Source organism: Homalodisca vitripennis, chromosome 8 (assembly GCF_021130785.1).
Source record: "Homalodisca vitripennis isolate AUS2020 chromosome 8, UT_GWSS_2.1, whole genome shotgun sequence".
NCBI classification, from domain to species: Eukaryota; Metazoa; Arthropoda; class Insecta; order Hemiptera; family Cicadellidae; genus Homalodisca; species Homalodisca vitripennis.
Window position 1 is genome coordinate 23,838,792 of NC_060214.1, and position 14,354 is coordinate 23,853,145.

At 33.6% G+C, this 14,354-nt stretch overlaps 1 protein-coding gene across 1 annotated transcript in view; it reads left to right on the plus strand.

Moving 5' to 3' along the window:
- LOC124367433 (proteasome subunit beta type-6-like) overlaps positions 1-10,625 on the plus strand; it is a 39,493-nt gene extending 28,868 nt beyond the window's left edge. The window contains exon 5 of the mRNA XM_046824242.1: positions 10,294-10,625. Within this exon, the coding sequence (XP_046680198.1) occupies positions 10,294-10,572 (279 nt within the window). The 3' untranslated portion in view covers positions 10,573-10,625. The remainder of the gene's footprint in view (positions 1-10,293) is intronic.
- Positions 10,626-14,354: the final 3,729 nt, after the last annotated feature.

The following is a 14,354-nucleotide window of genomic DNA, read 5'->3' on the forward strand; positions in this document are numbered from 1 at the left end:
TCTAGTTGTCTGACAGTGATATATCTGTTATTTATGTGTTGATGCTCCACAATTGTGTGCTGTTATTAAGTGTGTCAAGACATATAAAACGTCAGCTAAGCACATACATACACTTAAGTTGTGACTTACAGTCTCTTTATCTAGTTGTCTGACAGTGATATATCTGTTATTTATGTGTTGATGCTCCACAATTGTGTGCTGTTATTAAGTGTGTCAAGACATATAAAACGTCAGCTAAGCACATACATACACTTAAGTTGTGACTTACAGTCTCTTTATCTAGTTGTCTGACAGTGATATATCTGTTATTTATGTGTTGATGCTCCACAATTGTGTGCTGTTATTAAGTGTGTCAAGACATATAAAAACGTCAGCTAAGCACATACATACACTTAAGTTGTGACTTACAGTCTCTTTATCTAGTTGTCTGACAGTGATATATCTGTTATTTATGTGTTGATGCTCCACAATTGTGTGCTGTTATTAAGTGTGTCAAGACATATAAAACGTCAGCTAAGCTAAGCACATACATACACTTAAGTTGTGACTTACAGTCTCTTTATCTAGTTGTCTGACAGTGATATATCTGTTATTTATGTGTTGATGCTCCACAATTGTGTGCTGTTATTAAGTGTGTCAAGACATATAAAACGTCAGCTAAGCACATACATACACTTAAGTTGTGACTTACAGTCTCTTTATCTAGTTGTCTGACAGTGATATATCTGTTATTTATGTGTTGATGCTCCACAATTGTGTGCTGTTATTAAGTGTGTCAAGACATATAAAACGTCAGCTAAGCACATACATACACTTAAGTTGTGACTTACAGTCTCTTTATCTAGTTGTCTGACAGTGATATATCTGTTATTTATGTGTTGATGCTCCACAATTGTGTGCTGTTATTAAGTGTGTCAAGACATATAAAACGTCAGCTAAGCACATACATACACTTAAGTTGTGACTTACAGTCTCTTTATCTAGTTGTCTGACAGTGATATATCTGTTATTTATGTGTTGATGCTCCACAATTGTGTGCTGTTATTAAGTGTGTCAAGACATATAAAACGTCAGCTAAGCACATACATACACTTAAGTTGTGACTTACAGTCTCTTTATCTAGTTGTCTGACAGTGATATATCTGTTATTTATGTGTTGATGCTCCACAATTGTGTGCTGTTATTAAGTGTGTCAAGACATATAAAACGTCAGCTAAGCACATACATACACTTAAGTTGTGACTTACAGTCTCTTTATCTAGTTGTCTGACAGTGATATATCTGTTATTTATGTGTTGATGCTCCACAATTGTGTGCTGTTATTAAGTGTGTCAAGACATATAAAACGTCAGCTAAGCACATACATACACTTAAGTTGTGACTTACAGTCTCTTTATCTAGTTGTCTGACAGTGATATATCTGTTATTTATGTGTTGATGCTCCACAATTGTGTGCTGTTATTAAGTGTGTCAAGACATATAAAACGTCAGCTAAGCACATACATACACTTAAGTTGTGACTTACAGTCTCTTTATCTAGTTGTCTGACAGTGATATATCTGTTATTTATGTGTTGATGCTCCACAATTGTGTGCTGTTATTAAGTGTGTCAAGACATATAAAACGTCAGCTAAGCACATACATACACTTAAGTTGTGACTTACAGTCTCTTTATCTAGTTGTCTGACAGTGATATATCTGTTATTTATGTGTTGATGCTCCACAATTGTGTGCTGTTATTAAGTGTGTCAAGACATATAAAACGTCAGCTAAGCACATACATACACTTAAGTTGTGACTTACAGTCTCTTTATCTAGTTGTCTGACAGTGATATATCTGTTATTTATGTGTTGATGCTCCACAATTGTGTGCTGTTATTAAGTGTGTCAAGACATATAAAACGTCAGCTAAGCACATACATACACTTAAGTTGTGACTTACAGTCTCTTTATCTAGTTGTCTGACAGTGATATATCTGTTATTTATGTGTTGATGCTCCACAATTGTGTGCTGTTATTAAGTGTGTCAAGACATATAAAACGTCAGCTAAGCACATACATACACTTAAGTTGTGACTTACAGTCTCTTTATCTAGTTGTCTGACAGTGATATATCTGTTATTTATGTGTTGATGCTCCACAATTGTGTGCTGTTATTAAGTGTGTCAAGACATATAAAACGTCAGCTAAGCACATACATACACTTAAGTTGTGACTTACAGTCTCTTTATCTAGTTGTCTGACAGTGATATATCTGTTATTTATGTGTTGATGCTCCACAATTGTGTGCTGTTATTAAGTGTGTCAAGACATATAAAACGTCAGCTAAGCACATACATACACTTAAGTTGTGACTTACAGTCTCTTTATCTAGTTGTCTGACAGTGATATATCTGTTATTTATGTGTTGATGCTCCACAATTGTGTGCTGTTATTAAGTGTGTCAAGACATATAAAACGTCAGCTAAGCACATACATACACTTAAGTTGTGACTTACAGTCTCTTTATCTAGTTGTCTGACAGTGATATATCTGTTATTTATGTGTTGATGCTCCACAATTGTGTGCTGTTATTAAGTGTGTCAAGACATATAAAACGTCAGCTAAGCACATACATACACTTAAGTTGTGACTTACAGTCTCTTTATCTAGTTGTCTGACAGTGATATATCTGTTATTTATGTGTTGATGCTCCACAATTGTGTGCTGTTATTAAGTGTGTCAAGACATATAAAACGTCAGCTAAGCACATACATACACTTAAGTTGTGACTTACAGTCTCTTTATCTAGTTGTCTGACAGTGATATATCTGTTATTTATGTGTTGATGCTCCACAATTGTGTGCTGTTATTAAGTGTGTCAAGACATATAAAACGTCAGCTAAGCACATACATACACTTAAGTTGTGACTTACAGTCTCTTTATCTAGTTGTCTGACAGTGATATATCTGTTATTTATGTGTTGATGCTCCACAATTGTGTGCTGTTATTAAGTGTGTCAAGACAGGAAAGAATATTGTCTCACATTATTTGCCGTTTCAATAATACCCTTTCATTTCAACTTGTACCAAACTAGCACGGCTGAAGATCAAATTCTTCACAAGGGGAAATTTCTCTATTGATTTCAAGACAGTTTTACTACAGTTTCATATGAAGTACAAATTAAGCTTCTCTATTATAATAAACTTAACGTAGAAAGGTATAAGTCTGCTATTTGAAAAAACCAGGAAAAACATCTTAGGAGCATATCTCTTGAGCCCAAAGGATATCAGAGAAAAACTCTTTAATTAATCCTAAAGAGGACTTTAGCACCTCCCTTACTTATTTTTAACCCTCAAATCTGAGGTCTATGATCTACAAAAACCTGTATGATTTGAGGGCTCCTGAAAATATATATATATATATCGTCGTTGCAATAAACATAAGGGCGTAACTGAAAAAATATCGATTTTGAGATAAGACCATAACCCCACTATATTTTATGCGCTCTATCCAATAGACATACTGGCGTATCTGCATCTCCTACGGTTTAAAAGTTATTGTGAAAAATATTGGGGTTTTATCTAACAATATGCTTTCAATACAAGAGACACATACAGACCTATCTTTACTTACAGCCATATGTCTATTTTGTTCAGCTGTTAGAAGCAGAGACATAGAGGCGTTATCTGCACTTACGCCCGTATATTTCTTAACTCTAAACTTGTTCAGTTCACTAGAGGGCAGATGCATACTGGTGTATCTGTTATTTTGAATATTAATTACTTAACTTCATTAACTAAGGTCGTTCAATGTATATTTCTAATATTTCTAGTGCTGTTAAACATTAACATTGAATAGCCATTCTGTGAATTTCGGGGAGATTTTTCACGTGGAGAGGTTGGCAATAACAAAAGTAGCAGCTGTCAGTCTTATAATAGCTCAGTGTGGAAAATAATATAACCTCAATTTGCCAGTGTTGTACTTATACTGGTGTTTTAAAGTGTGAAGTTTATGTTTAGACTGTCACATTCTGTTTTATTTTTATTATCTTTTGTTAACTGAGAAGAGGACAATACTCAGAGGTATAATCAAGTGTAAAATTAACAATAAACATTTACAATTAAATATAAACAATTACTACACGGAAAATGGATGAAGACCTTCCTTTAGCTTCCTTGTAGATTAGGTCTAACAAGAATAATGTTAATAATGAAGATTTGGGGTTGGAGTTAATGGATATTACAGTAGAACCCCTCATATCCGGCCACCACGGGACCGAGCCCCTGGCCGGATAACGATTCGGGCCGGATAAACCAACCTACAGTACACAGCACTTGACGAAACAAAACAATTGTACTGTACTGTACTAAACCGCACTGGAAATAATCAACGAACTGTTTACAGGGTTAAACCTATTAGCTCAACTGATGACAACACAGGAAAATGTAAACAAATAGATACACCAAAATAACGCAAGAGTCGTGGGAGACTAGTGCTTGCAAACTACGCGTCTGCAAGCCGTGGTAAATAAATTTCGATATTGGCTTCCGGGGGAAAGTGGCCGGATAAACCGAGGTGCGGTAAAACCGAGGCCGGATATGAGGGGTTCTACTGTAATGACAATCTATTCTTGGATCCTGATTATTTTCCCAGCATGCGATCTTGAGTCTTGTAGAAAAACCAGTTTTCTCTCTTTGTGACAGCTGCAGCTAATGTTTTATGTGAGGATCATTTTACTTTGGGTTCTTGTGACGATAGACATTCCTTAAACAATGCATCGTGTACAACATCTTCTAACAGCAAGACAATCAGCCTAAAAAAATACAAATCCTAGGGATGATCAATGTGCCAGTTGTGAAATTGATGACTGCAGAGAAGAAATGTTTGCGGCATGTCCCCTATGTTTTAGATTTCTTTGTTTTCATCATCTTGATAAGAGTCTGTGTATTGATGACCACCAGCTGAAAGGGAATGGTACAGAAACTCTCAAAACAGTTAGGCATAAGAAAAAATATTAGCACATCCTACAGTTTAATTTGGAGCTTGAAGTTCGTTTGAAGTAGATGGAAGCTTAAAAGAATGTGCCACACTAATTCTTTCTCAGAATAAACTTAAAAATAAGAAAAAGAAAAATAAGATGGCAAAAGAGCAAAGGAACAGAGGTGAACAATATGTAAGTGTGACGACAAAAAAACTTGTTTCAGCTAGAAATCGAGTTAGAGAAAGTTGTAATGGAGATGGATGTAAACAATTTGCGCAGTGTTCAGAAGTTTCTGATGAAGAAAGACAACAAATATTGACTGATTTCTATGGAACTGGAAGCCTCCAACTGCAGAGGGAATACATTGTAAGATATGTAAAAAATAGCCCACTAAGAGAGAAAAACAACTGGAAAAGAAACAGTCTGGAATATCGTATACTTTTGTATATTTTTTGCCCAAACAAGGAAGTGAAATTCCTGTTTGTAAAAAGTTTTTTATAAACACATTATGTGTTTCAGAAAAAATGGGTTAGGACATCACTATCAAAGATACAAGAATCTGGGGTTTTGGAAGGAGAAAAAAGAGGCGGTTGCTCAAAAGTCCAGGACAAAATTGTTCGGGATACAATTTTTAAACTGTTTCCCACGTGTAGAATCTCACTACTGCAGAGCATCAACTTCGAAGGAATATTTGCACCCGGACCTGAGTTTATATAAAATGGTCGAAATGTTTAACAGGGAAAATATAAAGACCAGTTACTTCACCTACTCAAATATTTTCAGGGAAATGAACCTTGGGTTTCATCACTTAAAAAAGGACCAATGCGGGTTATGTAATGCCTTCAGAAGTGGCGACCCTAATAAAAAAGCGGACCTTGAACAACGCTATCAGGCCATCAAACAACACGTTAAGGATCTTCTGGTAGATGAGTCATGTGTATGTGCTACTTTCGATTTACAGCAAATAATACTGCTGCCTATAGCTGCAGACAGTAAGCTCTTCTACCATAGAAGACTTACAAAATTACAACATGACTGTATATAACATTGCCAACAAAGATTGTAGTTGTTACGGTTTGGCATGAGGGCTTAGGCCGAAGAGGATCATGTGAAATCGCGTCATGTCTGTATGACTACTTAAGTGATCTTGATAACAAGAATGTCAAAGAGGTATTTTTGTTCTCTGACGGATGCAGTGGTCAGAACAAAAACTCTGCCATTGCAACAATGCTACTTAATGTTGTATGTACTTCTAAAAGTATCAGATTTATATCGCTAAAATTCTTTGAGCCGTACCATGGCCAAAATGAAGGGCGATTCCGCCCATAGTGCAATAAGTTCAGCACTAAGTACTGCTGGCAATGTCACTGTACCTTCCGAACTCAAATCTATTACAACGCCTAGCACGCAGGAAACATCCATATGACTACACAGTATGGAAAATTATTTTCTTGAATTTCATGGCCTTAGACAAACAACTAAGGATCCTTACCGTACGAAAAGACGAAGAAGGAGGAAATATTGTGAACTAGCCTAGTATGGTCGAATACATGGTATTGAAGAAAGAACCTTGTAAACTTTTTTTCAAAACAAGCCATGTAGACAGTTTTTACAGTAGTTTGACAGTGCCCAGAAGTAACATCGATCCCAGTTTCAATGCCAAAAAGACTCTACAAGAAAAAATGAAACCAAACCTGACGAAAGATAAATACAATGATTTGATGGGGCTCTGCAGTGATCCAACACACCCATCGTACGGGGAAAAGACAACATGCTGTTTACAAAAACCTGCGCCATGATTAACTTATATGGAAAAGTGATTGTAACCAGCATTGTGTGAAGATGAACTTTTTTCATTACCAGGGTTTTTGATAGGGCGTTGGTTTTTGATTTTTTTTTACATGTCAAATTGAAAATGTTTTGTTTTGTAGTTAATACAAATTAGTTTAAGACTACTTTAATTTTTGCATAGTTTAAGTTTTATTCCTTATTTTTTTTGTATTTTGTAGTTAATATACTAAGTTTTACCAGCCCACATTGATTTTCACAAGGAATCAAGTTTAAAAAAACTAATCTTGGGCCCACATTGAAATCACATTGTTAAATCCTATTTTCTGTTTTTTAATGATTTGTATGTAATAAATATAATTTAACAAGCTCAAATCTAGTTTTCTGCCCTTTCTTTTATCATTTACAACAGTGTTTATAACTTGAAAATGAATGAGCGTCAACTGATTTTTTGAATTGGTTTGTTTTGAGGACATACAGGTGTATCTGCTTTAAATGATATTTTAAATGGATGTAAAAAAATAAAAAATAAATAATAACTAGCGTACTTTGATGTCCATATTCTAAGGTATTTATGTGCAAAAATTTGTTTGACTTAGGCCGCTTATATCTAGATTTAAAACTTCAAACATAGGTATAAGTTTCTTCAAACTGCTCTCCTGAAAAGTAGTTGTTTTGCAGTTACGCCCATATGTTTATTGCACGACGATATATACAAACCGCATCTCAAGGGAATTATTCTATCAGAAAATAGAGCATTTTTAGTATTGAAAATTTACTGATGTTCAACAATGTAATTTTTAACATGGTTCTTGCCACAAAATGTGTTACACTAATTTTTTAGCATTTTTTTAAATGTTCAATTAAATAAAACAAAAATTTCATTTTAAGCTGGTTCTATTAGCACAAATTTGCCAGTTTTTATTACAGTACAATAAAATTATGGAAATACTTATGTTATTGATTTCTTATTACAAATAAAAAATAATGTATGCTGTTAGAAAAGTCTTACAACAAACGTTTTACCTGCATTTGGTGTCAAAGCAATTTTTCGAACTGTGTTCCTTCTACGGTTTTTGACAATGAGCCAATCTTGTGTAAAATGATTCGACAGAGTTGCCTAACATTTCTTCAGTTATCAAAGCAATCTCCTCTATAATCCTGTTTCTTAGGTCTTCCAAATTATGAGGCTTTCTTCTATAAACATTGGATTTTAAATGACCCCATAGGAAATAATCGATTGGTGACAAATCCGGAGATCTTGGAGGCCATTCGATTTCTCCTCTTCGGCCAATCCATTTATGAGGAAACCTTAAATCCAAATACTCTCTTACCTGTCTCCCATAATGGGGTGGAGCACCATCCTGCTGAAACCATACATTATCAAACTATTCTCCTGATGCAATTTGAATAGCTGGGATTATTTCATTTTGGAGCATATTGTAGTAAAGTTCGGCATTTAAATTTCCATTGATGAAAAAGGGTCCAACAATTTTGTTACCTAAAATTCCACACCATACGTTCAGTTTTTGTGGTTGCTGTGAATGGGACTCAGTAATCCAATGTGGGTTTTCACTAGCCCAGTAACGGCAATTGTGCCTGTTAACATTGCCATTTAGGAAAAAAGTTGCCTCATCAGAAAATAGTATGTTGGTCAGAAAATCTCTATTGTCATCACATTTGCGCATCACAAGTTCACAAAACTCAACTCTTCTGTCGTAATCATCCTCACTTAACTGTTGGACTAAATGAACTTTAAATGGTTTGTATTTATTAATTTTCAAAATCTTACTCACAGACATCATGTTGCTGTGCAGCTTTTCTGAGCGATGTATGTGGGTCTTCAATAAATGTTTGCAAAAACATCTAGTGCATGTTCTTCATCTGTTGCAGATTGTATCCTACCCGACTTTGGCCGATTACGTACACTCTCTGTCATTTCAAAACGCTCAATAGTTTTTGATATTGTTGAAACACTTATGGGATTCCTTTCTGGGAAAGTGTCATTAAACAAATTACAAACTTCCCGATAAGATCTTTGACGATCGCCATATCCTCGCATCATCAACAGAGTAATTCGTTCTCTTTCAGACAATTCCATTAAAATGCCAAAATAAAAACTGAACTAACTGTAATTAGATAACTTGTTGACAGCAATGCTTCAGAGACACTGATTAACTCGACAGGAATGATATGACCTTTGTCCATTTGTAATTCCCAAGCTTAGACCTGTCTAGTGAAAGCTCCATGCTCAACAAACTGAAACCTGTAGACCAGATGATTAATAACACAATAATGTTTCTCATAGGCTAGTGACCTTTGTCTCTTTAAAACCTTCCTGCTGACTGGAAAACACCAAGTACAGATTCATAAGTAATCAGAGAAAGTGACTCATAAGTTTTATTCATTGTAATAAAAACTGGTAAATTTGTACTAATGAAACCAGCTTAAAAATAAATTGTTTATTTTATTTTAATTGAACATTTAAAAAATGCTAAAAAATTAGTGTAGCACATTTTGTGGCAAGAACCATGTTAAAATTACATTGTTGAACATCAGTAAATTTTCAATACTAAAAATGCTCTATTTTCTGATAGAATAATTCCTTTGAGATGCGGTTTGTGGCATTCAATTCAGTAAGCTATTACCTTTAAAATTATGTATCACAAGATATAGGCTTCCATTAAGAATATTCACGATACCCTCGGCAGGACGTCCCCCGTTGGTGTGACATAACAAAAACATTGTTCCAAAAAGTAGATGCCCAATCTCTATCACGATTGTAAGAGGTTTCAAATTTATATTTAAATTATTAAAGGATATATTTGGGTGTTTCCAGACATAATATACACCCTGTATATATATATATATATATATATATATATATATATATATATTAGTCAAACCCTGTAAAAACTGAAATTCTGGAAGGATTGTATGTAGCAATTTACAAATCATCTGTATTGGGTTGATGAAATGAAATGTTAATTCTCTCTTCATAATCAATTAATTGTAACAAAACAACAATAAAATTATATTACTATGCCTAGTTTTTTATCAAATAAAGTGTTAACTAATTAGGATGTATTTGTATATACAAATACCGAAAACTAATGTTATAATAGAATTTATAAAACAAAACAAATATAAGCTGTTGCAGAACTGCTGACAGAAAAAATACACATGGAAGAGAAGATAAATTCTTCTGTTTTTGCATGGAAGTCACCAGTATTTTACATTTCTGTCACGTTATGTTTGTACTTTAAATCATATTCTGATATTTACCTAATAACCTTTATAAAAATAATTAATTGTGATATTGAACAAAATCTTATACATTTTAGCAGTAATACTGGAAAATATATAATTATTAATACTGAGATTATAATACAAATAACATTTTATTTTGAGTAGTAATTAGATCTGGAATAAGTGGTATTAATTTAGAATTTTGCCATGGCTAACTATACTTGTGTAAATTTCAGCACTGTTTAGATGATAACTATTAACGTTCTGAAACTAGTAAAAATTGTGTGGACAGGTTTACGTTGTGCCTATCGGAGGGATGTGTGTTCGTCAGAAGTGCTCTATCGGTGGATCCGGTAGTACCTACATCTACGGTTACGTAGACGCCAACTACCGTGAAGGTATGAATGTAGATGAGGTCAAGCAGTTTGTTGTCAACGCTATCAGCTTGGCCATGCAGAGAGACGGCTCCAGTGGTGGTGTTGTGCGACTCGGAGTCATCGCTAACGGCAACGACATTCAGCGTTCCGTCTACTTCGGTGATAAACTGCCAAACTTTGGCCTGGCTTCTTAGTTATATATTTGTACACGTTTGAATTAAATAAACTTGATTTTTTTCCCAAATTATTCAGTCATATTATTTCATTTCTTAATCACTCTAGGTTTACTACGAAATGTTTAGTTGTTATGACACATATTCTGATATTCGGTCTTTCTTTGTATTTATCTTACCAGTTTGTTATATAGCTAAAGCCTACTAGTGTTATAGTTAATAACAAATGATAAGTATTAAGTAACCTAACTTGGTGTCACAATCAGTTGGGTTTTCAGCTAACTGTCACCCGAACGTGTCTGTTCGTAAAGAATCAATTTTTATGCTGGTAGCCTATTATGTGTTACTACATCTTAACTCACACATAAACGAAACCACATTTTTTACTTTGTACAAAAGATAATATTCACACTTTTATATTTTCATTGTGTAAATTTCTGAAAAGACAGAATCCGATGGCTGGGTATCTTAAACGTAGCAATGAGCAAATCAAGAATTTTCAATTCTCACATCAGATTCCAAATCTTGAAAAATCAATTCCTGATTCACCAATTACGATTCCTAATAGCTCATTTCAGTCTATTATGATTTTGACTAAATTGTCTCCAATCCAATTTTTGTTTTAGCCACTTGATAACATAAAAATTAATCCAAGAATATCACTTTATTTTAAGGAATTTGCCAAGGTGCAGAGAAATAGTTATTTAAGAACTGTCCAATATTAAAAACTATCAAACTATTCTTAGTCATTATAAAAAACATTAAGGTATAAATATAATATTATATAGGAAATATTTATACAACAACAATAATTGCAAAATAAACAAACATTAGCAATTGTCTTTGTTTTCCTTTGAACTGATGCCCACACATTGACGCAGAAGACACTCCACTGCACAAATATACACATAGAAAATATGAACTTGTGTTTGTATGAACGTTGTTTTTATTACCAGCTGCAGAAAATTTGTAGTGTTGGTCAATGATAAAACTAGTAATCCAAAAATGATTACCATGTCTGTCAAGTTTATAATAATAACTTTAAATAATAACAGCTGCCTTATAAACTAGTGCCAAAAATATTTTTCTGCAAAGCATCTCATATGAGGAAACATGCACCATACAACAGTAATGTAAAAAAATTGTACATACTACATAGATATCCACCAAAATTAGAAAATCTGTAATTTAAATATTTTAAAATACGATTTTTGGAAAACGTCTTAAATAATCAACACTGGTGTTAAGAAATTGCAATTTCTAATAATGTAGTCTGTTAATAAATCTGACTTCAAAATGTGGACCATAAATCAATCTGATTTGGTTCTGGTGAAAAAATTGTATTAAGTAAAATACAGTACTGTACTAGTTTAGCAAGTCCCTGAACATTACGGATACAAGTTGATTGTAAATTGTTTTGGGTAATGGTGAGAGAGGCAGTGATGGGGAGAAACATCATTGTTTGTTTTACTTAGGTGTATTTCATTGATAGCAGAGAAAACAATAGCTATAACAAATTAAATTTAAAATTATTTGACTATATTTTACTAAAAGAAGATGTTTTATACTTTTATCCATTCCAGTTCCAAAGTTGGATGTTATTATTAGATGTTTCAGACATTAAGAAAGTACAAATCTTTGCTCCAAAATTGGATTACGAATGAGTAACATACACAGTGTGCTGGTTAGCACACAACAAGACCCCACCCCCCCCCCCCCCCACCCCCCCCCCCCCCCACCCCCCCCCCCCCCCACCCCCCCCCCCCCCCACCCCCCCCCCCCCCCACCCCCCCCCCCCCCCAATTTACAGAATAATTTATATATTTTTTCATCGGTGTTTGCAATCAAATCAACATTTCCATATTGTTTAGCCAATTCTTTTATGTACAAATGAGTATCGTAATTTGACATATTGTGGCAGAAAGAAAAACGGGAATATTTCTGAGGAAATTTCAAATTTAGATTGCAACATGCATGAGCTGCTGCGCTCGAAACTTGCCGGTTTAAATGACAATGATCTCTCACTTTATTATAACTCTTATCTTTCCAACTATCAGGAGTAAAACCATACTGAATTGACCCCAACATCATAAGCAGACCATTCACAGATATGATAAACGTTTGAATTTTGATACGAAATTTTTCTTCTTCTTCTGTCAATTTCATAGGTTTCATGTTCTTAGAATTATTATTTTTTCGCTATGTATTTCGATAATTTATTGAGTTTCTTCAAACAATTTTGTCGGGACGTTTTTTCAAATCTTCTTCATTTTTGGCACGATAAACATATCGGTTTTGTACATGCGATTGGTCACATTCGACACTAAATATAGAGTAAAAACCATAAGGAATGTGCCTCTGAATCTTGGTTGTAGTTGATCTTTCTGGATTGTTCTTACATGTCGGAATCTTTTCCAATATGCTCTCAAAGTCCATATAAATTACGTACGGATGGTTAAATTTCTTTTGATAATTAGTAAATTTAGTTGTTTGACCTGGAAATGGCATAATTGGGCTTACAAAACTTCATGATTTTTACAAATTTCTAAGTGATCTGTTAAATCTCCAGATTTGTAAAAATGGCTTAAACATCTTCTACACAAAAATTTTCTTTCTTTATGTTTAGACAACTGCGAAGAAACAAGCTTATTTAAATCGGTTATCAAAACATAATGAGATTTATCATCTTGTTTAACATACAATAAATCAATGTTTGTTTCAGCGTCATATTTTTCAGAAATTTGTAACGGAAACAATGTTAATATTTTCATCAAAACTGTAGACATTGATAGACATTGTTGGATACTTATACTTGGAATTGTAGCTTCGTTTTTCAAATATTTGTATATCTTTCAGAGACATTGGATACTCAAAACCTGAAAATATTTCGTCATTCACAAATTTTTCGTATTGCTTTACACGTTCACAGTCTCTTTCTGGTTTTTCAATAGCACATCTTATTGAGTAAATAAAGCAAAAATCATCTCTATTTTTTATATTTATACAAGCTTTTTTTATCTTTGATATTCTTTGGTAAATCGATGTATGATCCTGCATTCATCATTTCGTGTTTGTTAAGGCTCAAAACTAGTTGTTTACAACTTTTAAATGTCCATCCGGAACCTTTATTTGGATTATTCGTTTGTTCTCGATGTGTTAATTTATTAAATTGCTTAGTAATAAAGTCGTTTACGTCAAAGATTTCGTCTGCTTTGATAGTAAAATACATTTAGACATGTTTGCGGTTCACCATTCACTAAAGTTCGTTCGTATTCACATTCCAAAGAGAGATAGCCCTTCATATTTTTAACATTTTCTTGAAATTTCTCGATTAAACTTTTAATTTCTGACCGCATAATTGAAAGATATTTGTAAATTGACATGGAACTGTCGTTCAAGTTTGTTAAAATGTATTGCTTGAAAAGACCGTGTATTGAGGATAAAACTTCTACATCAATGATATTTTCGGATTTTACTTTAAGAGTTTTATCAATTTCTTCGATCATTTCAGACTTGGTTTTATCGTTAGTACCGATAGCCAACTTTTCAGCTATTGAATGAAGTTTTTCATCATTAAATAGGTCGAGATTTTTCTTTTCAACTTTGAAATTTCTCTTTAATTCACGTAATTTCTCAATATTAAAACATGTTTTCGTGATCGGCAATTTTATTTTCTCTAGCCCATTGTCTTAAATAATTTAGTTCATTATCGTAAATTTGCTTGTTTTTTTCATGACTTTTAGAATTATAATGGCGATCATAGTTTTTTCTTAAAATTTCTATTTTGCAGAACGGACATGATA